The sequence below is a fragment of the Streptopelia decaocto genome, assembly GCF_964273445.1.
Source record: "Streptopelia decaocto genome assembly, chromosome: 27".
Lineage (NCBI taxonomy): Eukaryota > Metazoa > Chordata > Aves > Columbiformes > Columbidae > Streptopelia > Streptopelia decaocto.
In genome coordinates this window covers 609,659-632,005 of record NC_138682.1, presented here as the reverse complement: position 1 = coordinate 632,005, position 22,347 = coordinate 609,659, and the positions used below count along the sequence as shown (strand labels likewise).

Sequence of the window (22,347 nt, the reverse complement as noted above, 5' to 3'; positions counted from 1 at the left end):
GGCTCCGCAGGCCCCGGCCCAACCGCGGGCCCCAGGCGCCGGGAACGCGGCCGCTTCCGCCCGCGGTCACATGACCGCCGTAGCCACGCCGCTTCAGCCAATCAGCGCTCAGCTCACCGCCGCGTCTCCCGCGTTCTCGCGCTGTCCCCGTCCTCCGCGATCACATGACCGCCGCCACGGCGCCTCAGCCAATGAGCGCGCAGCTGTCTCCGTGTCCCCGCCTCTTTCCCCGTGGCCCCGCCCAAGATGGCGCTGTCCAGGCTCGGCTGCCGCGGGCTCGTCTGGCGCCTCCGCCCCGCGCTGAGCGGCCCCCGGGGGCTCCCGAGGTGAGCGGGGGGGGGACACGCGCCCGCCCCCCAGCGCGGCCGTGACCCCCGACCCCCCGAATCAACACCGTGACCCCCCCCCAACACCCCCAAAACCGGCCCCGACCCCCCAAAATAAACACCGTGACCCCCCCCGACCCCCAAATCAACACCGGGACCCCCAGAGCGGCCGTGACCCCCCCCAACACCCCCCAAAATCAACACCGTGACCCCCCCCAACACCCCGAAAACCGGCCCCGACCCCCAAAATAAACACCGTGACCCCCCCCGAACCCCAAAATAAACAGCGTGACCCCCCCAGAGAGCGGCCGTGACCCCCCCCAACACCCCCCAAAATCAACACCGTGACCCCCCCCCCAACACCCCCAAAACCGGCCCCGACCCCCCAAAATAAACACCGGGACCCCCCAAAGAGCGGCCAGGAGCCCCCAGGGCCCCCATAGCTCCCACCCCCCCAACACCGTCCGGGAACCCCCAGACACCCCCCATCCCCCACCCCCAAAAACCTCCCATGACCCCCCGAAACAGCAGCCCCCCCACCCCCCGTTACCATTGTCCCCCCACATCCCCCCATTCCCCTCCATGTCCCCCACCCCCCGTTACCATTGTCCCCCCATCTCCCCCCATCTCCCCCCATGACCCCCAGCCCCCCCATCTCCATGTCCCCCCCTTGTCCCCACTCTGGGGTCACCACACCCATTGCCCCCCATTCCCCTTCCCTTTACCCCCCATCCCCCCCTAACCCGGGGGGTCCCGCAGGCCCCCCCTTTGCTGCCTGTCCAGCCGGGGGGGCCCGGGGGCGCTGGTGGCCGCGGTGGCGGCGGCGGCCAAGCGGGTGACGGGCGCCTACGAGCGGTTCCTGCGGCGCCGCTTCCCCCGCGCCTACGAGCTGCACCGAACCTTCGCCAGCGGTGAGACCGGGACCCCCCCGCCCCCGCCCCCCCGCCCCCCAGACCCGCGCCGGGGGCTCAGGCGCCGTGTCCGCAGGGGTGCGGGCGCTGGTGCTGGAGGTGAGGGAGATCCGGCAGATCCGGCAGCGGATGTCGCGGCAGCGCCTGAGCGCCGAGCAGCTGCCGTACCGGGACATGGAGCGGCTGCGGCAGGTGGGGGCGGGGGGGCCGTTTTGGGGGGATTTGCCGCGGTTCGGGGTGCGGCTGTGGACGGTGACCCCGCTCTGGGCGCAGTTCCGCCGGGACCTGCTGAAGGTGCTGCCGGTGCTGGTTCTGGCCATCCCGCCCTTCGCCAACTTCCTCGTCCTCCTCCTCATGTGAGTGGGGGGGGAGCATGGGGGGTGCGGGAGTGTGGGGGGGTGCGGGGGTGTGGGGGGGTGCGGGGGTGTGGGGGGGTGCGGGAGTGTGGGGGGGTGCGGGGGTGTGGGGGGGGTGCGGGGGTGTGGGGGGGTGCGGGGGTGTGGGGGGGTGCAGGGGTGTGGGGGGGTGCGGGAGTGTGGGGGGGTGCAGGGGTGTGGGGGGGTGCGGGGGTGTGGGGGGGGTGCAGGGGTGTGGGGGGGTGCAGGAGTGTGGGGGGGTGCGGGGGTGTGGGGGGGTGCAGGGGTGTGGGGGGGTGCGGGAGTGTGGGGGGGTGCAGGAGTGTGGGGGGGTGCGGGAGTGTGGGGGGCACAGGGGCGTGGGGGGTGCAGGGGTGCGGGGGCTCCTCAAAATCCCCCGTTCCACAGCATATTCTGTTCTAACGGTTCCAAATGCAGACAGGATCCCCCCCCATGCCAATGAGCCCCCGTCCCGCCAAGCCCGCGGCGCTTTAGCACTGGCTTAAACCTGGGCCTAATTCCCAGACTAAACCCACTCTGCCCCTGGGTTTTGTTCCTCGATCCCCGGGGTGCAACAGCTGCTTTTGGGGGACGAGCCCCTTTGGGGATGTGGCCACGGGAAGGGCCGGGGGGGGCTTTCGCTTCCCGGGGCTGCCAGAGTCACCCCGACAACGTTTTGTTGGAGATTTGGGTGGAAATGGGGGATAATTGGTTGCGTTGGGCGCTGGAGGAGATTTGGGTGGCAATGGGGGACGGTTGGGGGCGCCCGGGGGGGCTGAGCCGACCGGGATTCCAGGGCCGTAATTCCGCGGTTCCTGCAGGTGAGACCCCAAACCCCCATGTCCCCCCCCCAGGTACCTGTTCCCGCGGCAGCTGCTCATCCGGCACTTCTGGACGGCGCCGCAGCGCCGGCAGTTCCGGGAGCTGGAGGACGCGGCGCGGCGCGGCGCCTACGGGGCCGTGCTCACCAACCTGGCGCTGGCGGCGCCCGCGCTGCCCGACCCGCGCCTGCGGGAGCCCCTGCGGCAGCTCTGCACACAGGTACCGGCACAACGGGACACCGGGACACCGGGACATGGGGACACCGGGGACAGGGACACTGGGACATGGGGACGGGGACAGGGACACTGGGGACACCAGGACACTGGGGACATGGGGACGGGGACACCAGGGTCACTGAGGACAGGGACACTGGAACATGGGGACGCTGGGGCCATGGGGACACTGGGCCATGGGGACACTGGGCCGCGGGGCCGTTGTCCCCGTGCGTCGCGGTGACGGCGGCGCTGGCTCCGGCAGGTGCAGGGGGGGTCGCAGCCGCGCGTGTCCCAGCTCTGGGACCTGCGGGGGGGCTTCTCGGCGCCGCCGCTGGCGCTGGAGACGCTGCGGGGGCCGCACGCCGTGAGTGGGGCCCAAACATGGGGGGGGGCCCAAACATGGCGGGGGACACCCAAAAATGGGGGGGGACCCAAAAACAGGGGCGGGGACCCAAAAACAGGGGCAGGGACCCAAAAACTGGGGTGGGGACCCAAAAAGGGGGGGGACTCAAATATGGGGGATTGGGACCCAAAAATGGGGGGGGGACCCAAAAACGGGGAACTGGGACCCAAACATGGGGGTGGGACCCAAAAACAGGGGTGCAGACCCAAAAATGGGGTTGGGACCCAAAAATAGGGGTGCAACCCAAAACCAGGGGTGGGGACCCAAAAATGGGGAGGACTCCAATCCGGGGGTGGGACCCAACAATGGGGCTGTGGGGACAAACCCAGGGGGTGTGACCCAAACCTGGAGCCGCCACCGTTACCTGGGGGGGGGGGCGGGGCGGGGAATTCGTGCCCGGGTGGGGCAGACGGGGGGTTTGGGGTCCATGACCCCATGGTGACCCCGTGGTGACCGCATGTCCCCCCGTGTCCTCCCACGTCTCTGTGTCCCCATGTCCCCCCGTGTCCGTGGCAGCGGGCGCTGAGCCGGGCGCTGCTCCTGACGCCGCTGCTGCCGCTGCCGCTGCTGCGGCGCCGCCTGCGCAGCCACGTCCTGGAGCTGCGGGCGCTGGACCAGGCGCTGCTGCGGCTCGGCCTGGAGCAGCTGCAGCCGCACGAGCTGCGCGCGGTGAGCGACCCACGGCCCCCACGGCCCCCCACGGCCCCTGCCAGCCCCACAGGCCACAGCGCCCGCCCCTCGCCCCGTTCCCGCGTTTTCACCGTTTCCCCCACTTTTCGCCCTGTTTCCCGCAGGCCTGTTACCTGCGGGGGCTGAACCCGGCGCGCCTGGAGCCGCCCGAGTGCCGCGCGTGGCTGCAGCGCTGGCTGCGCCTCTCGGGACAGCTCGCAGGTGACACGGGGACCCCTGGGACACCTGGGGACACGCGCGGCCGGGGCTTTGGGGTCCCCCCAGCTCATCCCGGTTGGGTTTTGGGGTCCCCCAGGCTCACCCTGGGTGGGTTTTAGGGTTCTTGCTCCTACGGGGCGGGATTTGGGGTCCCCCTCACTCACCCCGGGCGGGTTTGGGGGTCCCCCCCATCACCCCGGGCGGGTTTCGGGATTCCCCCTGCTCCCCCCAGGCGGGTTTTGGGGTCCCCCTCACTCACCCCGGGCGGGATTTGGGGTCCCCTCACTCACTCCGGGCAGGTTTTGGGGTCCCTGTCGCTCACCCCGGGCAGGTTTCGGGGTCCCCCTCACTCACCCCGGTCACCGTTCCGCAGCCTCGGAGGCGTCTCTGCTGGCGCACAGCGCGGTGCTGCTGGCGCTCAACCACCAACGCGCCTGACGCCCCAATTCTGCCCCTAAACCGGAGTTTTGGGGCCGCGGAAGCACCGGAGGGACCCGCGGGGACTCCCAGTGCCGTCCCGCGCCCACCCGGATCGTCCGTGTTTGGTGACACCGGATCATCCGTGTTCGGTGACACCGCGTCGCGTCGCCGGGGACACGCGGCTCCGTGGACTCCATGGGCTCCGTGGGCTCCATCGCGCTGCTGGGACCGAGGGGTTCGTGGCGCCGCTTCGCTGGGTTTGGTAGAGAAAAACTGCGCTGAGAACTGGGGAAAAGACCCAAAAATCCCCCCGCGGTGTCCCCGGGGCGTGCGGGGGGGGCTGGTGGGGTCTGGGGGCTCCAGCCGCGGCGGAAACGGCACCAAAACGGGGTGAAAACCGTCAGAACGCGGCTGGTGAGCGAACTGTTGGCATCCAGGCAAAAACCTGCAGAATGGCTTTTTTCAGCATTTTTCGGGGTGAAATCGGCGCCGTCTGCGCCGGGATCCGACCCCCCCGCGCCAGGACCCGCCGGGGGGGCAGACCCTTCCAAACGAACTCGCTGCGCAACTTGGAGCGTTTCTTTTATTTTTACACTTAAATATTTCTCTTTAAATACAGCGAGATCACGGCGGGGAGAACAGAAGAGGCCGGGGGGGCGATAGAGACATCGGGAGCAGCTTTGGATTCACACAGAAACGGAAAATAAACGTTAAAAAAGCCACTTGAGTGTGAGCCGGGGGGGCGACACGAGCAGCGAGTCCGTTAACCCCCCCCGTTAATTAATAATTAGAAGAGAAGGCGGAAACCTCATCGCACCACAAACAATAAACCCCGTCTGGATTGATTTGGGTTTATTCCGGGGGGGGCCACGGGGCCTCTGAGCTGCCTAATTAAGTGAGTAATTAGTGGCCTAACGAGCCGCCTCCTGGCCGTGAGCTGGGGGGACCGGGGGGGGCCACGGAAACCCCAAAAATAGGGGAAAAATCCAGGTTTTGATCCATTCGAGCGGCGCCAGGAGCTGATTGACCCCCCCCGGCAAACGGGGTGACGCGTGTGTCCCCCCACATGGGGACATCGCGGTGAAGAAGCTACAAGGGATAAGGCTTAATTAACTAATTCCTCCCTCATTTAGCCCTTGTGGCCCCCAGGGATGTGGGGGGTGATGTGGCCCCCCAGGGCTGGAACCGGCCCCCCCGGGGGGACAATGTCCCTGTGCAGGGGACATGGTGGGGGCGCGTTAAGGCTGCGCTGGAGCTGCAAAGAGCACGAGAGCCCGAAATCCCAACAACCCCCCCAAAGTAAAAGCGCTGAAGCACTTGGTCCGGGGGAAGTTCCCCCAAAGCCCCTCAGGAGCAGCGACCCCCCCGTGGGCCGAGGGGCAGCAAACGGTGCGACCCGGCGCCTTCCACCCCAAAACCCGGGTCCTGGGGGGTCTCTGGGCCGGGTCCCGGGGGGGTCTCTGGGCTGCCCCCCCCAGTTGGGACGCGGCCCCGTAAACATTCACCAACGGGAAATGGAGAGGAAAACGTGTTCTTTTCATTAAAAACACAACGAGGACAGAGGGTCCCGGCGGGGGGGGCGGGACGGGGGGGCGGCCGCAAAACCTCTGCGCACGCAGCCCCCCCCCGTTAAATAACCCCATGTGATTAATTAAATAACCCCCGCGATTAAATACCCCCCCCCGTGATTAAATACCCCCCCGCGGCCGCCCCCCCGGTCTGTAAAATATTCTCTAGTCAATAAATAACGGAGCGTGGGGGGGACACGGGCGGCTCAGGGCGCCGGGGGGGCCGCGCTGGGGGGGCCGCTTGGGGCCGCTTCTCCCTTGGTCCCAGCGGGGTCCTGCTCCCCCAGGGAGGAGGAGGAGGAGGCGGACGGGGAGGGGGGCGGGGGGGGCTCCGCGGCGCCGCCGTCGCCCTTGGCCCCCACCGGGTAGTAGAGCAGCGACGCAGCGTCCGAGAAGGGCCGGTCGCCCTCGGCGAAGCAGAGGACGGAGGATCCGGGGGGAAACGGCGCCTGGATGAGGATGGGGGCGGCCAGCGGGGGGCACAGCCCCCCCGGCGCCTCCTCCACGATGCAAACGCCCAGGTCGGCGGCGCCGGGAGCGTCGCCCGAGTCTTCCTCGGCCTTCAGCCTCTCCAGCTCCTCGGCGCTCTGCAGGTGCAGCACGGCCGACTCGTTCTCCGCCATGAACTCCTGGAAGTCCTGGGTCTCGGGGGCCGGCGGCACCGGCCACTCGGCGGCGGAGCCGTGGGCGCCGGCGTCGGGCTCCTCGCCGGGCGCGCGCCCGCCCTGGCGCTTGTTCTCCAGCTCCAGCTTCATGATGGTGTGGAGATAATGAGTCCGCACGCGGAGCGGGTTGAACTCGATGCGGCCGGACATGTTGCCGCAGCCGTCGCGGGAGCAGCCGCAGGGGAAGGACATGCGGTCGACCTGCGGGACGCGGGGACAGCGGTGACGGTGGTGACGGCGGGGACGGCAGGGATGGCGGGGACGGGGTCGGATTCCGATCGTGGAATCGTTTTGGGTGGAAAACCCCCCAGGATCATCGAGTCCAACCACAACCCAACGCTGGCGCTGAAATGTCCCTGAGACCCTCGTCTGTTCCCCCCCAGGGACGGTGACCCAGCCCTGCCCTGGGCAGCCTGGTCAACGCCCTTTGGGGCAGAAATCACCCCAAATTTGCCCCCCCCAGCCTCCCCGGGTGCAACTCGAGGCCGTTGCTGTTCCACAAGGTGTTTCCCACCATCACCCCAGCTTGTCCAAAATCACCTTAATTTCATAGACTCACAATTTTGGTCGGAACAGACCCTCTCCTAAGCCTCCCCGGCTCCCCTAAGCCTCGCCCGGCTCCCCTAAGCCTCGCCCGGCTCCCCTAAGCCTCGCCTGGCTCCCCTAAGCCTCCCCGGCTCCCCTAAGCCTCGCCTGGCTCCCCTAAGCCTCCCCGGCTCCCCTAAGCCTCGCCCGGCTCCCCTAAGCCTCGCCCGGCTCCCCTAAGCCTCGCCCGGCTCCCCTAAGCCTCACCTGGCACTTGATGCCGGCCTGGCTGCAGGCGCAGGACTCGGGGTCGCAGTAGAGGCGGCAGTCGCAGCCGCACTCCTCGCGCGAGAGCCGGATGGCGCGCAGCTCCTGCTTCTCCTCGGCGTCGATGCGGTGCACGCCCGAGGCGCGCAGCAGCGCCCGGCGCCGCTTGGTGGGCAGCGGCTGCAGGAAGAAGTAGTCGTCCACCTCCACGTTCTCCACGTCGATGTCGTCGTCCGACACGTCCTCCAGCGTCAGCCCCTCCGCCTCCTCCGACTCCACCGTCCCGTTCTTGGTGAGCTGCGGGCGCCGGGCGGCGTCAGGGGCGTCCGTCCGTCCGTCCGTCCACCGACCCCCCAAACGCACCCCAGAGCCGCCCCACTGAACCCCACTGTGCAGTCCCACGGGGGGGTCACGGGGTTCAGAGAACAGAAATGGGGAGGAACCCTAAATAACAAACCCCCAGCATCACCCCCATTTCTCCAGCATTGCCTCAATTTCCCCACCATCACCCCAATTTCTCCAGCGTCACCCCATTCCCCCCACATCACCCTATTTCCCCATCACCCCGATTTCCCCACATTGCCCCAATTCCCCCCACATCATCCCAGTTTCCCCAGTATCACTCCATTTCCCCCATCACCTGAGTTACCCCACATCACCCCAATTTCCCCCACATCACCCCTATTTGTCTAGAATCACCCCATTCCCCCACATCACCCCATTTTCCCCCCATCACCCCTATTTGTCTAGAATCACCCCATTCCCTGACATCACCCCATTCCCCCACATCACCCCTATTTGTCTGGAGTCACCCCATTCCCCCTCATCGCCCCTATCTGTCCAGAATCACCCCATCTCCTCCACATCACCCCATTCCCCCACATCACCCCTATTTGTCTGGAATCACCTCATTCCCCCACATCACCCCAATTTGTTCGGAATCACCCCTATCTGTCCAGAATCACCCCATCTCCTCCACATCACCCCATTCCCCCCCATCACCCCTATCTGTCCAGAATCACCCCATCTCCTCCGCATCACCGCACTCCCCCCGTCGCCCCATCGCCCACCTTCATCTTCTTGGCGTGCAGCTTCTCCTGGCGCAGGTGCTGGCGCAGGATGTGGCGGTGGTTGACCTGCTGCTCCTGCGCGAACTCGCCCAGCGTGTAGCGCCGCACGGCGTCGTGGCGCGGCGCCATGCCCAGCGAGCTGCCGCCCTGGCTGGGCACGCTGGTGAAGCCCTGCCGCCGCGCAAAGTAGTACACCGTCACCTGGTCGAAGCGCACGCTCTTGCGCCGCCGCGGCTTCTGCCGCCGCAGGATGGACGGGGCTGCAGGCGGAGAGAACGCGTTCATACGGAGAGAACAGATCGACATACAGAGATAACACATCGATATAGAGAGATAACACATCAATATAGAGAGAACAGATCAATATATAGAGATAACACATCGATATAGAGAGAATAGATTGATATAGAGAGATAACAGATCGATATATAGAGATAACACATCGGTATAGACAGAATAGACTGATATAGAGAGATAACAGATCGATATATAGAGATAACACATCGGTATAGACAGAATAGATTGATATAGAGAGATAACACATTGATATAGAGAGAATAGATTGATATAGAGAGATAACACATCGATATAGAGAGATAACACATCAATATAGAGAGAATAGATCAATATATAGAGATAACACATCGGTATAGAGAGAATAGATTGATATAGAGAGATAACAGATCGATATAGAGAGATAACACATTGATATAGAGAGAATGGATTGATAGAGATGATAGATTGATATACAGTGTTAACATATTGATAGCAATAATATAGTGACATATAGAGTTAACATATTGATAGAGATAATATATTGATATATAGAGATAACATATCAATAGAGATATTATATTGATATATAGATATATATATAGAGAGATGCTGATATGTAAAGATAAGATATTGATATGTAGAGATAACATATTGATAGAGATATTATATTGATATATAGAAATACATTGCTAGAGACAATATATTAATATGTAGAGATAATATATTGATATATAGAGATAACATTGATACGTAGAGATAATATACTGATATATCTATATATCAATATATTGTCTCTATAAGCTATTGATATGTAGCGATAAGATTGATATGTAGCGATAGAGCGGGATTTGCTGTGTTACACGAATGTGCTGCTGGGACTGGGAGTGAGGTCATTTGCTCCTTGGCCCCACATGTCCCCAGTGTCCCCAGAACTGTCCCCAAACTCCCCCCATGTCCCCACCGTCCCCCCCATGTGTCCCCGTCCCCCGGGCTCACGCGTGCGGGCGCTGGCGGGGGTGACGCTGTCGCAGCTGTCCCCAACATCTCCGTATGTCCCCACCATCCCCACTGTCCCCATGTCCCCTCCATGTCCCCCCCATGTCCCCCCATGTCCCCCGGGCTCACGCGTGCGGGCGCTGGCGGGGGTGACGCTGTCGCAGCTGTCCCCGCTGTCGCTGCTGGAGATCTCGTCGTCCGAGCGGGGACCCGGGGACCCCACGTCCCCCTCCTCGAATTTCCTCTTGGCGCCGCCGGGCGCGGCCATCGGCTCCGCATGGGGGGGCCGGGGGCACCTGCGCCCACGGGACGTCACGGGACCGGCCCCCGCACCCCAAACCAGCCCTGACCCCCAAACTGGCTCTGACCCCCCCCGGGACCCCAAACCAGCCCTGACCCCCAAACTGGCTCTGACCCCCCCCGGGACCCCAAACCAGCCCTGACCCCCAAACTGGCTCTGACCCCCCCCGGGACCCCAAACCAGCCCTGACCCCCAAACTGGCTCTGACCCCACCCCGGGACCCCAAACCAGCTCTGACCCCTCCAGGGACCCCAAATGAGGCCTGACCCTCCCTCAGGGACCCCAAACCAGCCCTGACCCCCCCAAACCAGCTCTGACCCCCCCCAGGGACCCCAAACCCGCTGATAAACTTAAAATCAACTTCTTCCTCCCCTTCAATAAACTTAAAATCAGCTTTTTTACCCCCAATCAAAATTCATCGTTTTCCTCCCCCAATAAACGTGAAATCAGCTTTTTTACCCCCTCAATAAACTTAAACCCAGCTCTTTTGCCCCCCGATAAACTTAAATTCATCTGTTTCCACCCATAGGGAGGGGATAATGAACACAAACAGGGTTTTGCTGGGAGTTCCCATTGCTGTCCTGGAGCAAAAACCCCCAGAACGCCCCAAAACACCCCAAAATGCCCCAAACCCCCGGGTTTAGCCTCAGCTTTGCATTCCCCGGGCTCCCCCCCGTTCCCATGGCAACGCAACAACCGCCTTCGGAAAATGGGAGAAAAAAGAGCATTTGGGGCCCCGCGGGTTCGGGGACGACCCAGGAAACGGGGCCGGACAGGGGGACGCGCCAGGACCCCCTCTGCGCCCCAAAAAGGGCCGTTCGGGGGCGACGAGCGGGAACGGGACGCAAAACAGGCATCAAATCAGTGTATTTTCAGTGTATTTCTGGAGGGAGAGAGCCCGGGTTGGTACCGGGGGCTGAAGGCGAGATCGGGATAAAACCAGGATTAAGAATTGAGCAAAAGAGCCGTTTTCCCCCCGTTTGGCGTCTCCCGGGCGGCGGCCGCGAGTTCCGCAGGAAAACGGCCCATTTCTGGGAGAAATCCACCCAAAACGGGGCTTCTCCGCACCCCCAGCTCCCTTCTGCCCCTTCGTTAAGTAATTAATTAACGGCGGGTCTGACGGTGACTCAGCTGCGGCCTCGCGGGTTTGGGGTCAAACGGGATCAAGTGGGGAAAAGAGATAAAAATGGGGGAAAAATGGGGTAAAAATAGGATGCAACGGGATTAAACCCCACTGGTGCTGCCCCTGGGTTGTTCCCCCGCCAACGACTGGGAAAATGGGTGGGAAAATGTTCATTTCCCATTCGATAATTACGGCGGAATTTAACGAGGATCTGGGAAAACCGGCCGATCCAGGGGCAGAAATTGGGGCAGAATTGGGAATCCAGGAGCCAAAAAGCAGCATCAACCTGTCTCCGGCGCAGTGGGGACGGTGGGGACGGTGGGGACGGCTGCGCGGCCGCCGCCAGGGTCGGGGGTTCACACGTTACTAATTAGCCGCAAATTAATTACAAACTGGGCCGTGCGTCTCGAGGGGCAACGGGTTTCCCGGGTGCTGCGCCCAGTTGCTCCCAGTCCAGACTGGGACGGACCTGCCCCCCCAGCAGCTCCGTTTTTAGGACAAATGGCAGAAGATTTGGGTCCACGTGGCCGCTAACGAACGTGGTTAATTAATAAATCTGGGGTACGGGTCCCCTGGCCGGCGCTGGAGCCTCTGCTCGCACAAACCACCAAAGTGACGGGTCCAGGGTGTCGCCAACCCCAAATCCCTGTCCCAAATTGTCCCCCCGAGCCGCTCGAGCTCCCGGGGGGTCAAGTGGGTCCCAAAACAGCCAAGTGGGACCAGAATGGGGGCGGAGGGGGGTCCAGAGACCCTGGAGGGGAGGGAGACCCTGAGGCGAGGCCGGAGGAGACCTGGAAGATGAGGGAGACCTGGAAGATGAGGGAGACCTGGAAGATGAGGGAGACGACCCTGAGGGTGAGGAAGATCCTAAAGGGGAGACCAAAGGAGACTTTGAAGATGAGCCCAAGGGAAACCTGAAGGTGAAGGCAAAGGAGACCTGAAGGTGAGGAAGACCTTGAAGATGAAGGCCGAGGGAGATGCCGAGGATGAGGGAGATGCCGAGGATGAGGGAGATGCCGAGGATGAGGGAGATGCCGAGGATGAGGGAGATGCCGAGGATGAGGGAGATGCCGAGGATGAGGGAGACCCTGGCGACGAAGGCCGAGGGCAGGAGCCGTGGCCGCGGTTCTGCTCCCGCTCCTCCCGAGGGCCGAACCCCCACACCTGGAGCTGCCCGTCCCGGTGACCCCGGGCAGGAGCCGCGTGTCCCGGTGTCCCGGCCCCTGACCCCCAGCCCCTCCACGTCCCCCGAGAACGGCAGCAGCTCTCAGGGCCCCCCAGGTCCCCCCCAGCCCCCCCAGCCCAGGGCGGCCCCACACACCCTGCAGGCCCCCAAACAGACACCCAGCGCAAAGCCCCCCCACATCATCTACAGGCCTCGAGCTGGAAAGCCCCCCCATCCCCTACAGACCCCCAGCCGTAAGGGAGCCCTATACCTGCCACAGGTGCCCCCCAAGACAGAAAAGGGCCCACAGCCCCTGCAGGCCCCTTCAGCTGGAAAAGGCCCCCCCATCCTCCAAAGGCTCTGCATCCCCTACAGGCTCCCCAGCTAGAAAATGCCTCCACATTCCCTACAGGGCCGTACATCCTCCATACGTCCCCCCACATCCTCTATAGGCCCTGCATCCCCTATACGTCCCCCCAGCTGTAAGACGCCCATCCCCTATAGGCTCCCCAGCTAGAAAAGGCCTCCACGTCACCTATAGACTCCTACATCCTTTACATGACCCCCAGCTGTAAGGCACCTAAATCCTCTATAAGGCCCCCAACCAAAAAAAGCCTCCACATCCCCTATAGCGCCCAAATCCTCTATATGTCCCCCAAACGAAAAGGGCCCCCACATCCCCTGCATCCCCCACAGGCTCCTTCAGGTGGAAAAGGCCCCTAAACCCTCCATAGGCTCCCCAGTTGGAAAAGGCCCCCACATCCTTTATGTGCCCCCCACATCCCCTATAGGCCCCTTCCTCCTTTACGCGACCCCCAGCTACAATGCTCCCACATCCCCTGTAGGCCCCGCATCCTCCCCACCCCCTTGAGCTGGAAAAGGCGCCCCCAGCCCCTCCAGCCCCCCCATCCCCTGCAGGCCCCGCGCCCTCACAGCCCCCCCAGCCCCCCAGGCAGAGGCCGCTCCCCCACCAGCCCCCTCCGGGCGCCCCCAGCCGGCCGGGCCGGGGGCGGGGCAGCAGGGGGACCCCCCCGGGACCCCCCGGTGTCCCCCCCACTCACCGGGTCCCCCGGGCGGGGCGGGGCCGGGAGCGCTGGGGCAGGACCCGACCCGCCCCCCGCCCGCTCGCCGACAACAATGGGGCCGCCGGCACTGCGCCGCCCCTTTTATACCATGCGTCACGTGACGCCGCCACGCCCCTCCTCCTTCCGCCGCCTCCGCCCGCGCCGCGGGGCACGCTGGGAAAGCGAGTCCGGCCGCGGCGGAGCGAGGCGCGGGGCACGCTGGGAACTGTAGTGCGGAAGTGGCGGGCGGGGGGCGCCAGGCCCGGTCTACGGCTCGTTAAGCGCGGCCCACAGCTCGGGGTTCGGGGCCTCACCCCCCAGGGCCGGGGCTGAAGGGACCAGCAGAGCACCTCAGCCCCTCCTCGGGGCGCTCCAGGCCCCGCTTCACCCAGAGCCCGCGGGCCGGAGGGGCGGCGGGGCAGTCTGGACCAGAGAGCAGCGGGGGAGCGCGGGACCGGCACAGGCGCCTGTTTCAGAGACCACGGCCCAGCTGCAGCCCCGGGGCAGCTCAGCACGGGGGCTCCACGGCCTCAGCCCCCGGCAAGGGGGGGCGACCCCCCAAAGGCAGCGAGGCCCCCTCGGCGCTGCCCCCGCCGCGGATCATCCGGTTCCAGCTGAGGAACAGGGGAGTTGGGGGATTACAAACCCCTCCTGGAGCCCACCGGGCTCCCTCCTCCTCCCGCCCGCCGCGCGGCACGGACGGAACTCTCCCATCCAGCGGATCGAACGTCACCCGGTGACATCCAGACAAAGATTTTACTGCGCCCGCGGCGCTACCGTCCGCGGCCATCGCGCTCCTGGGGCACCGGCGGTAAAACCGCCATTAAAATACGCATTTACTCCCCTAAAACATGCAGAAGAGTCCCACGGCCCAAGGCGGGGAGCTGTTTCCGTATCCGGCTCCGCTCCACGTTTCGCTCCAGCTTTACAGTTAATCCGGGTTTAAAGCCCCGGCGACCTGGCGCTGGCGACGCCGCAGACACCCGGTTTTGGGGTGGGGAGGAGAAAAACGAAGCCGCCGTCCGTCCTCCTCTCAGCGCTGCAACGCTCAACAAAACCGCGACGTGCGTAGGAAACGCCTCCGGCGCGGCTCGCGGCGCGTTCGGGTCCCGCTCGGCTCTGCCGCGCTCAGCCCCGCGCCCGGGGCCGTTTCACCACGTCTGCTCGTGTTCTGTGAGCGGGACAGGAGCCTCTCGCCACCGCGCAGCGTTTGCCGCGGAAAAATCCCTCGCGCAGGTTTTAGGTCCCAAATTCCTACCCAGAGCGCGACCCGGTCGCTTGAGCCTCGGAGATGCGGCAATGAAGCAGCTCGTTAGCGCGGAGGGTCGTTCAGGCGCTGTCGGAGCAGGGAGATCCCCCCTGAGAAAACGAGAGTCACCGAGGGCTCGGGGTCTTTCCAGGGGGTCCCCAGGGGTCCGGGGTCCCCGCTCGCGTCCCGGCGCGGAGGCGAAGGGTGTTTGTGTGTGACGAGAGGCTGGCGGCCGCTCCTCGGCCTGGCCCGGCCTATTTCAGGATGATGTGGTAACTGTCACCGGTTTCGGCTGCAAAAGGAGGAAAACTCGTGAGGCAGCGGTGCAGGAAGCGGCCGGAGGGGAACCCGACGCAGCCCGCGCGCTCACACACCTTTCATGGTGTCCAGAACGAAGCAGGACTCGTCCTGGAAGTTCTGGATCATCTGAAAGAGTCACAAACGGCCGGGTTTGAACGCGAGGCGCCTCGCAGCCCCAGGGGAAGCTCCGTGTCCAGTATGAAAGGGCCGGGACCCGCTCGGCGAGGGGAAAAGGCACCAGCAGCGAGTGCTTATTCCTTCCTCCCGCGCTCAACGTCCAACCCAGCGAGAGGAGAGAGAAACCGTGGAACAGCGGAACCATTTTGGTCGGAGAGACCCTCGAGATCACCGAGTCCAACCGTTCACCCGCCCCGGCACTAAAATGTCCCCAAGAACCTCGTCTGTTCACCCCCAGGGACGGTGACTCCAGCCCTGCCCTGGGCAGCCTGTTCAATGCCCTTTGGGGCAGAAATCACCCCAAATTTCCACCTTCGGGCTCCCCTGGCGCAACTTGAGGCCGTTTCCTCTCATCACTTGTTCCTTGGGAGCAGAGCCCGACCCCCCAGCTCCAACCTCCTTTTGGGCAGTTGCAGAGCGAGCAGTTCTGCCCCAGCCCGTTGTGCAGGATGAATCCCCGGCTGGGGGCCGGTACCTCGTCGCTGATGAGCACGTGGATCCCGGTGGGTCCCTGCTTGTAGATCTGGCTGATCTGCTGGGAGGAGATGCTGAAGAGCTGCGCCAGCTTCTCCGTCAGCTCCAGCGCCGTCAGCTCCTCCAGGTAAATCGCGTGGTACACTGCGCCGAGACGAACCGCTCATTAATTAATGAATATTGACACCAAGCGTGGCGCGGAGACGCTTCGGCGGGTGCTCGGAGCGTCACCAGGAGGCTGCTCTGCCCGAGACTGTCCCGGCGCCCCCCCCAGTTACCAAAAAACGTGCTGGTGACCGCGTCCCCGTCCTCGTGTTTCTGCTGCAGGTCCCGCAGCTGCTGGGACTCCTGGCACACGTAGATGGTGAGTCTGGGCCGCACCATCCTGCAGAGAGCGGCGAGTGAGGGAGAGAGGGACGGACAAACCCACCTCAAACAAAACCCGCTCCTGCTTCTCCAGGGACAGGCACAGGGACACGTTCCCTTTCGGAGAGGTCACCCCAGCGGGAGGCGGCTCAGGGGACGGAGGAAACAAGTTCGGGATCAGCAAGACCTTGTGGCTGGATTCTCTGACACCCAAAGAGTAAAACCGCTCCTAATCCTCCTCTCCCACAGGGATTTCCTTCCCCAAATTCTCTCCGGAGCCATTACCCCGCCGGCTCCATCACCAAATTCGACCGGAGGAGGTTCAAGGTTAACTAAACTCTACTAATTCCCTCTAAGAGCGAAAGCCAAGCGAACCGGGCCAACCAAACCCAATTTACCACCCTCCGCGAGCGGCTTTTCAGGCGGCGACGTACCGGCCCTTGAGCGCGTTGAAGAGCCGGATGCCGTCGGCGGGGCCGCAGATCTGGATCACGTCTTCCCTGGTCAGCTTCAGCAGATCCGCGCCTGCGGGCGAGAGGAGCCAGGGTCACCGATTCCAGCCCAAAGCGGCCGCAACGGGGCCATTCCCAAATCGCTCCTGCCCACAACTTCCCCCGAGGGCTTTTCCAGGAGTGTGTTTTGGGACAACCCGGCGCCCCATGTTGTCACTTGCAGCTGGTGACCCTGCAGAACGGAGCCGCATCGCAGGAAAGGGGGGAAATCGCGTTTCTTTACACGCCGTCTTTCCCCCAAATCTGCGTTTTGCAGCGTGTTTTAATATCGGACAGTGCTGTGAGTTCCCAGAAGAGAAACCCCCCCATCCCCGCTGGTTTTGCAGCTGAGAGACGAACCCCGCAGCTTCCAGAATGCCAAGGTTTATTGCGTTAAAAGAAATGCGATATCTTTAATAACACGCTCGCGATGGTGACACGGAGACGGGAGCGTGAGGAGGCGGCGCAGACACGGAGGAGTCGTCACCTACCCGAGAAGTTCCGGAAAAGCCGAGAAAAGGTGGAGAAGCGGTTGCGGTGCAGCCACTGCTGGGCCTCCTGGGGCGTGCTGGTGGGCAGCAGGTTCTGCGGGGGAAAGCGGCTCAGAGCGGCGGGCGCAGCGCGGCGCCACCGTCCAGCCCAACCCAGAGCCCGGCCACGCAAACCAGCGCCGCGGCTGGGCCTGGCCTCGATTTAAAAGGCGATAGAGGAGGAGGAGGGAAGCAAAGGGGAAAGCACGAGGAGGATCGAGGCGATAAAAGGTCCCAGCGAGCTACAAAAGCTCCTCCCGGCCCCGCGTGAGGGAATAACAAACTTCCTGAGCGTCCGCGCCGCCGTGCGGGCCGTTTGTCATCCCATCGCCTCCAAAGGGGGTAGGACTGCCCCGAGGCGTCAAAGCAGAGCAGGCGCTTCCCCGCGCAGCGCGGCCACCCCAACGCCGCCCCGAGCCCGCGTTCTGACCTGCGCCGTCCTTACCACCAGCATTAGCTCGGGGGTGTGACTTACATCTGCGATCGGAGGGGGGGGCTCGGGCTGGTGGTTTGGGGACCCATTGCTGGGGCGGGGAAAAAAAGAGCCCGAAAGGGCAAAACACGCGGTTAGAGCCGCTTTTCCCCTCCCGGCACCAACCGCCACCCCCCAAAGCCACGGGAACGCGGGGACGGACGCGCTGCGGCCACGAGACCCGACAGCGCTCGGCTCCCGGGGCTTCCTTGGGTTGTTCTCCCCCGTCGTGACGCCGGAACCCGCGGGACACGCGAGTCCTGGCCGGACTCACCCTTCGCCAATGGAGAAGCTGCTGTGGGAGCTGTTGAAGCCGGGGGACGGCGTGTTGTTCACGTACGTGATCTCGGGCCAGGGCGAGCACTGCGGAGAAAGCCCAGGTCAGGTCACGGGAGGGCTGCGCATGGACCTGCTCTGCTCACGGTGATCCGCCCTGCTCACGGTGATCCACCCTGCTCACGGTGATCCACCCTGCTCACGGTGATCCGCCCTGCTCACGGTGATCCGCCCTGCTCACGGTGATCTGCCCTGCTCACGGTGATCCACCCTGCTCACAGCGAGTGATCCACTCTGCTCACAGCGAGTGATCCGCCCTGCTCACGGTGATCTGCCCTGCTCACGGTGATCCACCCTGCTCACAGGAGCGGGATCAAAGCAGCGACAGCGATTCACCACACACCCTCACAAAGCTCGGGTTTAGCGAGTCTTAATCTCGGAAAGGCCAGAAGACGCAAAATTCATACGGAGTGGGATCTAAACCATCAATTCCAGCTTTTAACAACGTGGCCAAATGTCCTGGAGCAGAACAGCCCGTTCCTGCCTGCGTGGCTAAGCTGGGCTTGGTTAAACCACCCCCAGCAGGCGCAGCCCACCTCTGTGAGGATAGTTGTTTCGTAGGAGGGCTGGTATTTCTCTTTCTCATGAGGTGTTCGCTTCTCCATCTTCTCCCTGTCCGTCTTCTGCTTCCGGTCAGCTCCTTTGGGCTGGAAAGGAGATATTCCCATTAAAACAGGAGATGTTCTGGTTAAAACAGGAGCTATTCCGGTTAAAACAGGAGCTATTCCGGTTAAAACAGCGCGGATGGGCAGCAGGAGGGTGGACAAAACGCAAGCGGCAGCAAAGGCGAGGGGAGCAGACGCCCGCGCTGCCGCAGAGGAGCTCAGACCCAGACCAAAGCTTCTCGGAGCAGCTCACGAGCCGATAAGACTCAAGACTAAAGGCGGGAGGTGTGAGGCGCCACACAACCTGTGCTCTCCCTACATGTTGCTCTTGACCTACTGGTTTTGTAGCCGCAGCAGCACCCAGACCCGATGGACAGAAAGGAAACACGGGGGCGTGCGGCAGCAGAGGGACCGGGAGGCCCTTGTGCAGACCAGCTCGGCCGCCGTCCCGCACCGGGACGGTCACCGGCTCCCGGTTCGTGTCCCACCGGGGAAAGCGGCGCCGAGGGGCCGCGGTACCTTGAAGACCTTGATCTGGCAGCTGGCGGAGTGCAGGTGCTCCGTGTACTCGCCGTTCTCGTTCTCCTTGAAGGTGTCGATCTGCACGCGGAACGGCACCCCCTTCTCGCCGCCGTGCTTGCGCATGGTGAACTCGGTGCTGATGCAGTGCACCTGCGCAGCCAAAACCCGCGCTGAGAACCCGCCGCGTACCCCAAACCCCCCTCCCCTCCCGGGAGCCAGGACAGCGCTCCCGCTGCAGCGCCCGCTGCTGCCTCAGTGCTCCCACTTAACAAAGCACTTTCTTCCCCCTTGGACAAGTTCTTTTTGCCCCCAGAGGTTATTTTTGCCCGTTTCTTCTTTACCTGGATAAAGACGGACGTTCTCTTGGAAGGGTCCCACAGAAACTCCACCGTGTTGAGCTGCGTTGGGTTTGCTCGCGGGTCGATGATGCCCACGGACATGGGGATATCTGCCGGAGAACGAGCCGCGCTTGCACAAGGGCCAGAAAACGCGCGGAGGAACCAACCGCGTCCCGGAGCGCGGGATCGCGATGGAGCGTTCACAGGAGGCGGCTTGGGACTCACCGATGTCCAGGATCCTGTCCCCGGGCCGGTTCCAGCGCCAGCCCTCCAGCTGCTGGTGCTCTGTGTACTGCAGCCGCCGGTCGTGAAACACCACGCGGAATATGCTCTGCGGGAAACACCGTCAGCGCCGGAGCCGAGCGAGACGGACGGGCCCCGCGCCACCGGGGGCTCCGCGGGGAAACCAAACCAAACCAGGCTTGGCCGGACCCCAGGGGGCTGGTCCCAGCACCGTGGGGAAATAACCCGGCGCCGGAGCCGCCCCACGCGGGCTGTGCCGGGCTGGCCCCACGGGACGGCCCCACGCGCTCCCCTCACCTTGACCAGCTTCCCGTTGATCTCCGGCAGTTCCCCGATCTTCCTGTTGTCCAGCATGCGGATTTCGTAGGACTGTCCTGCGGGGAGCCGAGGGCACCTGCCCGTTAATCGGCTCCTTCTCTGGCGTTTTGACGCCTTTTTCTGCCACGTTTGCCGCGCTTAAGGGGGTCCCACCCGTAACCCCTCTCAGGGAGGGATCCTCCTCCTCCTCCTCCCCCCCTGCCCGCAGCGACACCTCCAGGAATCGCCCCGATTCGCCACAAGCTCCGTCCGCCTCGTGTCGCCAACCCGCGTCTTCCCCTTTGGCGTGAATGTGGCCGCGTGGGGCGTTTCCGCAGCGGCTCCTCTCACCTTGGTTCAGATAGGTGAGCGTCTCGTCGTGCAGCTTGATGGCCGGGGAGGTGGCGGCGCACAGCACGTACTGGAAAGGCAGAATCTTGTTCTCGTTCTCGGGGGGCAAACTCGACTCCTCCTGCTTGAAGATGGGCAGGGCGAGGACGTCGCTGCGGAGAAGCGGCACGTCAGGCTCCGGCGCCGCCGCGGCAGCCGTGCTGAGCCCAGAGCGACCGCGGCGCCGTGCGGGAACCACAACGTCCTCCCACCCCAAAACCCGCAAACCCGAGCGCGGAGCGCAGCCGCACCGAGCGGGAACGGCGCGAGGAAAGAGTTAAACAGCTTCTTGCTCCCCTCTAGTTGAACATTAAAAGTCTTTCCCAAGATAAAACTGGACTTACCTGGGCAAATACCAGGTCCCACCTTAACAGGGATTTAACCCTTTGGTGTCCAGTGACTAAACGCACCCACCCAGGGGGAGGGCGGAGCCAAACGCCCTCAAATCCATGAAAAGAGGGGAAAAAGTAGCGATGGCAAAGCTCTGCGGAGGGAACCGTCCAGCCAGGGCTCGGTCATCATCCCCGCGCTCCTACAACCCCAATCCAGGGAACCAGAGAGTCCAGGTTCGTCAGCAAACTGCCTAACGAGGAGCAGCTTTAGGGACCGAACCGCACCTACCGAGCCTCGGCCATGGGGACAAGAACCCCCCGGGGAAGCCAAAGAGCCCCAGCCGGGCTCAGACCCGAGGTGTTTGTTGGAATCTTCGCCCCGTTCCCGCGAGGCGGCAGCAAATGTCAGAAGTCAGGCCGGGGCGGGCGGGCGCTCCCCCCGCGGCTCCGGCTCTATTTACGGCACGAGAACCTCCCCAAACAGCGTCGGGTTTCAGGCGCCCGAGCCCACGTGGAGCTTTTCACACCGGTAACGCCGGCACCAGCGGCTCCGGTGGGGCTCGGCCTCGGGAAACCTCCGGCGCCGCAATCCGGCGGCAGCTGGGGCTGGAAACGCCTCGAAGCTGCAAATTTCCTCGCACGAGCGGAGCTTTGAGGCAAAGGCGACGGGTTTAGCTCCAAGGGGGCAAATCTGCGCGTCAGGACGAGCCCAAGCGACCCAACACGGGCTCTTCCAACCGCAACGGGGGGTCATCGCTTGGGGACATCGCGGGGACGAACGCCGAGAGCGGGCAGGGGCCGCGCAGCCCCAACCTTGGGTACCTGCTGCACAAACAGCCCCAAAGCCCCGAGGGGCCAACGGGCTCTTTGCCACCACAAATGCACCCCCAATTGCAGCTGCCACCAGGAATTCACCCCAAATTCAAGCTGCCACCAGGAACTGACCCCAACTTGCAGCTGCCACCAGGAATTCGCCCCAAATTCAAACTGTCACCAGGAATTCACCCCAAATTCAAACTGTCACCAGGAATTCACCCCAAATTCAAACTGTCACCAGGAATTCACCCCAAATTCAAACTGTCACCAGGAATTCACCCCAAATTCAAACTGTCACCAGGAATTCGCCCCAAGTTGCAGCTGCCACCAGGAATTCGCCCCAATTCGAGCTGCGCCCCCACGTCCCCCCCGCGGCGCCGGAGCGGGTGTCCCGTGGCTCAGGCTCCCCCCGCTGTCCCCGCGCCGGCCCCGCGCTCACCTCATGCTGTAGGCGCCGGCGCCCAGCTCCTGCCCGATGCCCGACAGGCTGGCGTCGAAGTCCTGCACCAGCCCCGACTCGATCACCTCGTCGGCCAGCGGCAGCTTCAGCGCCCAGGCCATGGCTGCGGAGCGGGGGCTCCGGCGCCCCCCGCGCTGGGGGACGGACTCGGGGACCCCCGAGTCACCGCAGGGACTCAGCCCCGCGGCCACAGACACCCCAGCCTGCAGCCCCCACAGGGGAGAGCGACCCCGGGACCCACGGACACCCCGGGACACACAGACACCCCACCCTGCAGCCCCCACAGGGGAGAGTGACACCCCGGGACCCACGGACACCCCGGGACACACAGACACCCCAACCTGCAGCCCCCACAGGGGAGAGCGACCCCAGGACCCACAGACACCCCGGGACCCACGGACACCCCGGGACACACGGACACCCCGGGACCCACGGACACCCCCGGGGCGGGTCCTCACCCCGAGGGGACCCCCAGCCCCCTGAGCCCCTCCAAGGGGCTGCACCCCGGCCTGCGCTGCACCCGCAAGGGGCAGCACCCCCAGGGGACCCCCCAAGCCCCTAAAATCCCCTCAGGAGCCCGCCCCCCCC

At 64.1% G+C, this 22,347-nt stretch overlaps 3 protein-coding genes across 7 annotated transcripts; 1 reads left to right on the top strand and 2 right to left on the bottom strand.

Annotated features, from left to right (window-relative positions):
• The first annotated feature begins 102 nt into the window (after nucleotides 1–102).
• LETMD1 (LETM1 domain containing 1) lies at nucleotides 103–5,045 on the top strand. 4 transcript variants are annotated; one of them, XR_014186090.1, is made up of 10 exons: nucleotides 103–326; nucleotides 1,086–1,237; nucleotides 1,314–1,429; nucleotides 1,511–1,593; nucleotides 2,448–2,634; nucleotides 2,893–2,994; nucleotides 3,550–3,702; nucleotides 3,828–3,924; nucleotides 4,295–4,576; nucleotides 4,961–5,045. XR_014186090.1 is itself a non-coding variant. In XM_082073652.1 (9 exons), exons 1-9 carry the CDS (start codon nucleotides 247–249, stop codon nucleotides 4,357–4,359), a joined length of 1,035 nt encoding a protein of 344 aa, XP_081929778.1. In that variant the 5' UTR covers nucleotides 103–246; the 3' UTR covers nucleotides 4,360–5,045. The 4 variants fall into 4 exon arrangements, 2 of the variants coding, with proteins under 2 accessions (XP_081929778.1, XP_081929779.1); XR_014186091.1 differs by having other exon boundaries at nucleotides 4,295–4,603; XM_082073652.1 differs by having other exon boundaries at nucleotides 4,295–5,045.
• Nucleotides 5,046–5,195: 150 nt separating this feature from the next.
• CSRNP2 (cysteine and serine rich nuclear protein 2) lies at nucleotides 5,196–13,568 on the bottom strand. The gene is made up of 5 exons (XM_082073636.1): nucleotides 13,359–13,568; nucleotides 9,838–10,004; nucleotides 8,437–8,696; nucleotides 7,367–7,663; nucleotides 5,196–6,775 (listed from the first exon to the last, which is right to left on the bottom strand). The coding sequence occupies exons 2-5, from the start codon at nucleotides 9,974–9,976 to the stop codon at nucleotides 6,116–6,118; spliced, it is 1,356 nt and encodes a 451-aa protein (XP_081929762.1). The 5' UTR covers nucleotides 9,977–10,004; nucleotides 13,359–13,568; the 3' UTR covers nucleotides 5,196–6,115.
• A 535-nt stretch (nucleotides 13,569–14,103) lies between these two features.
• Nucleotides 14,104–22,116, bottom strand: TFCP2 (transcription factor CP2). Of its 2 annotated transcripts, none has more exons than XM_082073629.1 (15): nucleotides 21,739–22,116; nucleotides 20,113–20,264; nucleotides 19,762–19,838; nucleotides 19,447–19,552; nucleotides 19,225–19,331; nucleotides 18,881–19,033; nucleotides 18,293–18,403; nucleotides 17,695–17,783; nucleotides 17,394–17,472; nucleotides 16,910–17,003; nucleotides 16,362–16,452; nucleotides 15,840–15,946; nucleotides 15,563–15,705; nucleotides 14,985–15,036; nucleotides 14,104–14,902 (listed from the first exon to the last, which is right to left on the bottom strand). In XM_082073629.1, exons 1-15 carry the CDS (start codon nucleotides 21,858–21,860, stop codon nucleotides 14,865–14,867), a joined length of 1,521 nt encoding a protein of 506 aa, XP_081929755.1. In that variant the 5' UTR covers nucleotides 21,861–22,116; the 3' UTR covers nucleotides 14,104–14,864. The 2 variants fall into 2 exon arrangements, with proteins under 2 accessions (XP_081929755.1, XP_081929756.1); XM_082073630.1 differs by having other exon boundaries at nucleotides 17,424–17,472; nucleotides 21,739–22,112.
• Between the last annotated feature and the right edge of the window lie 231 nt (nucleotides 22,117–22,347).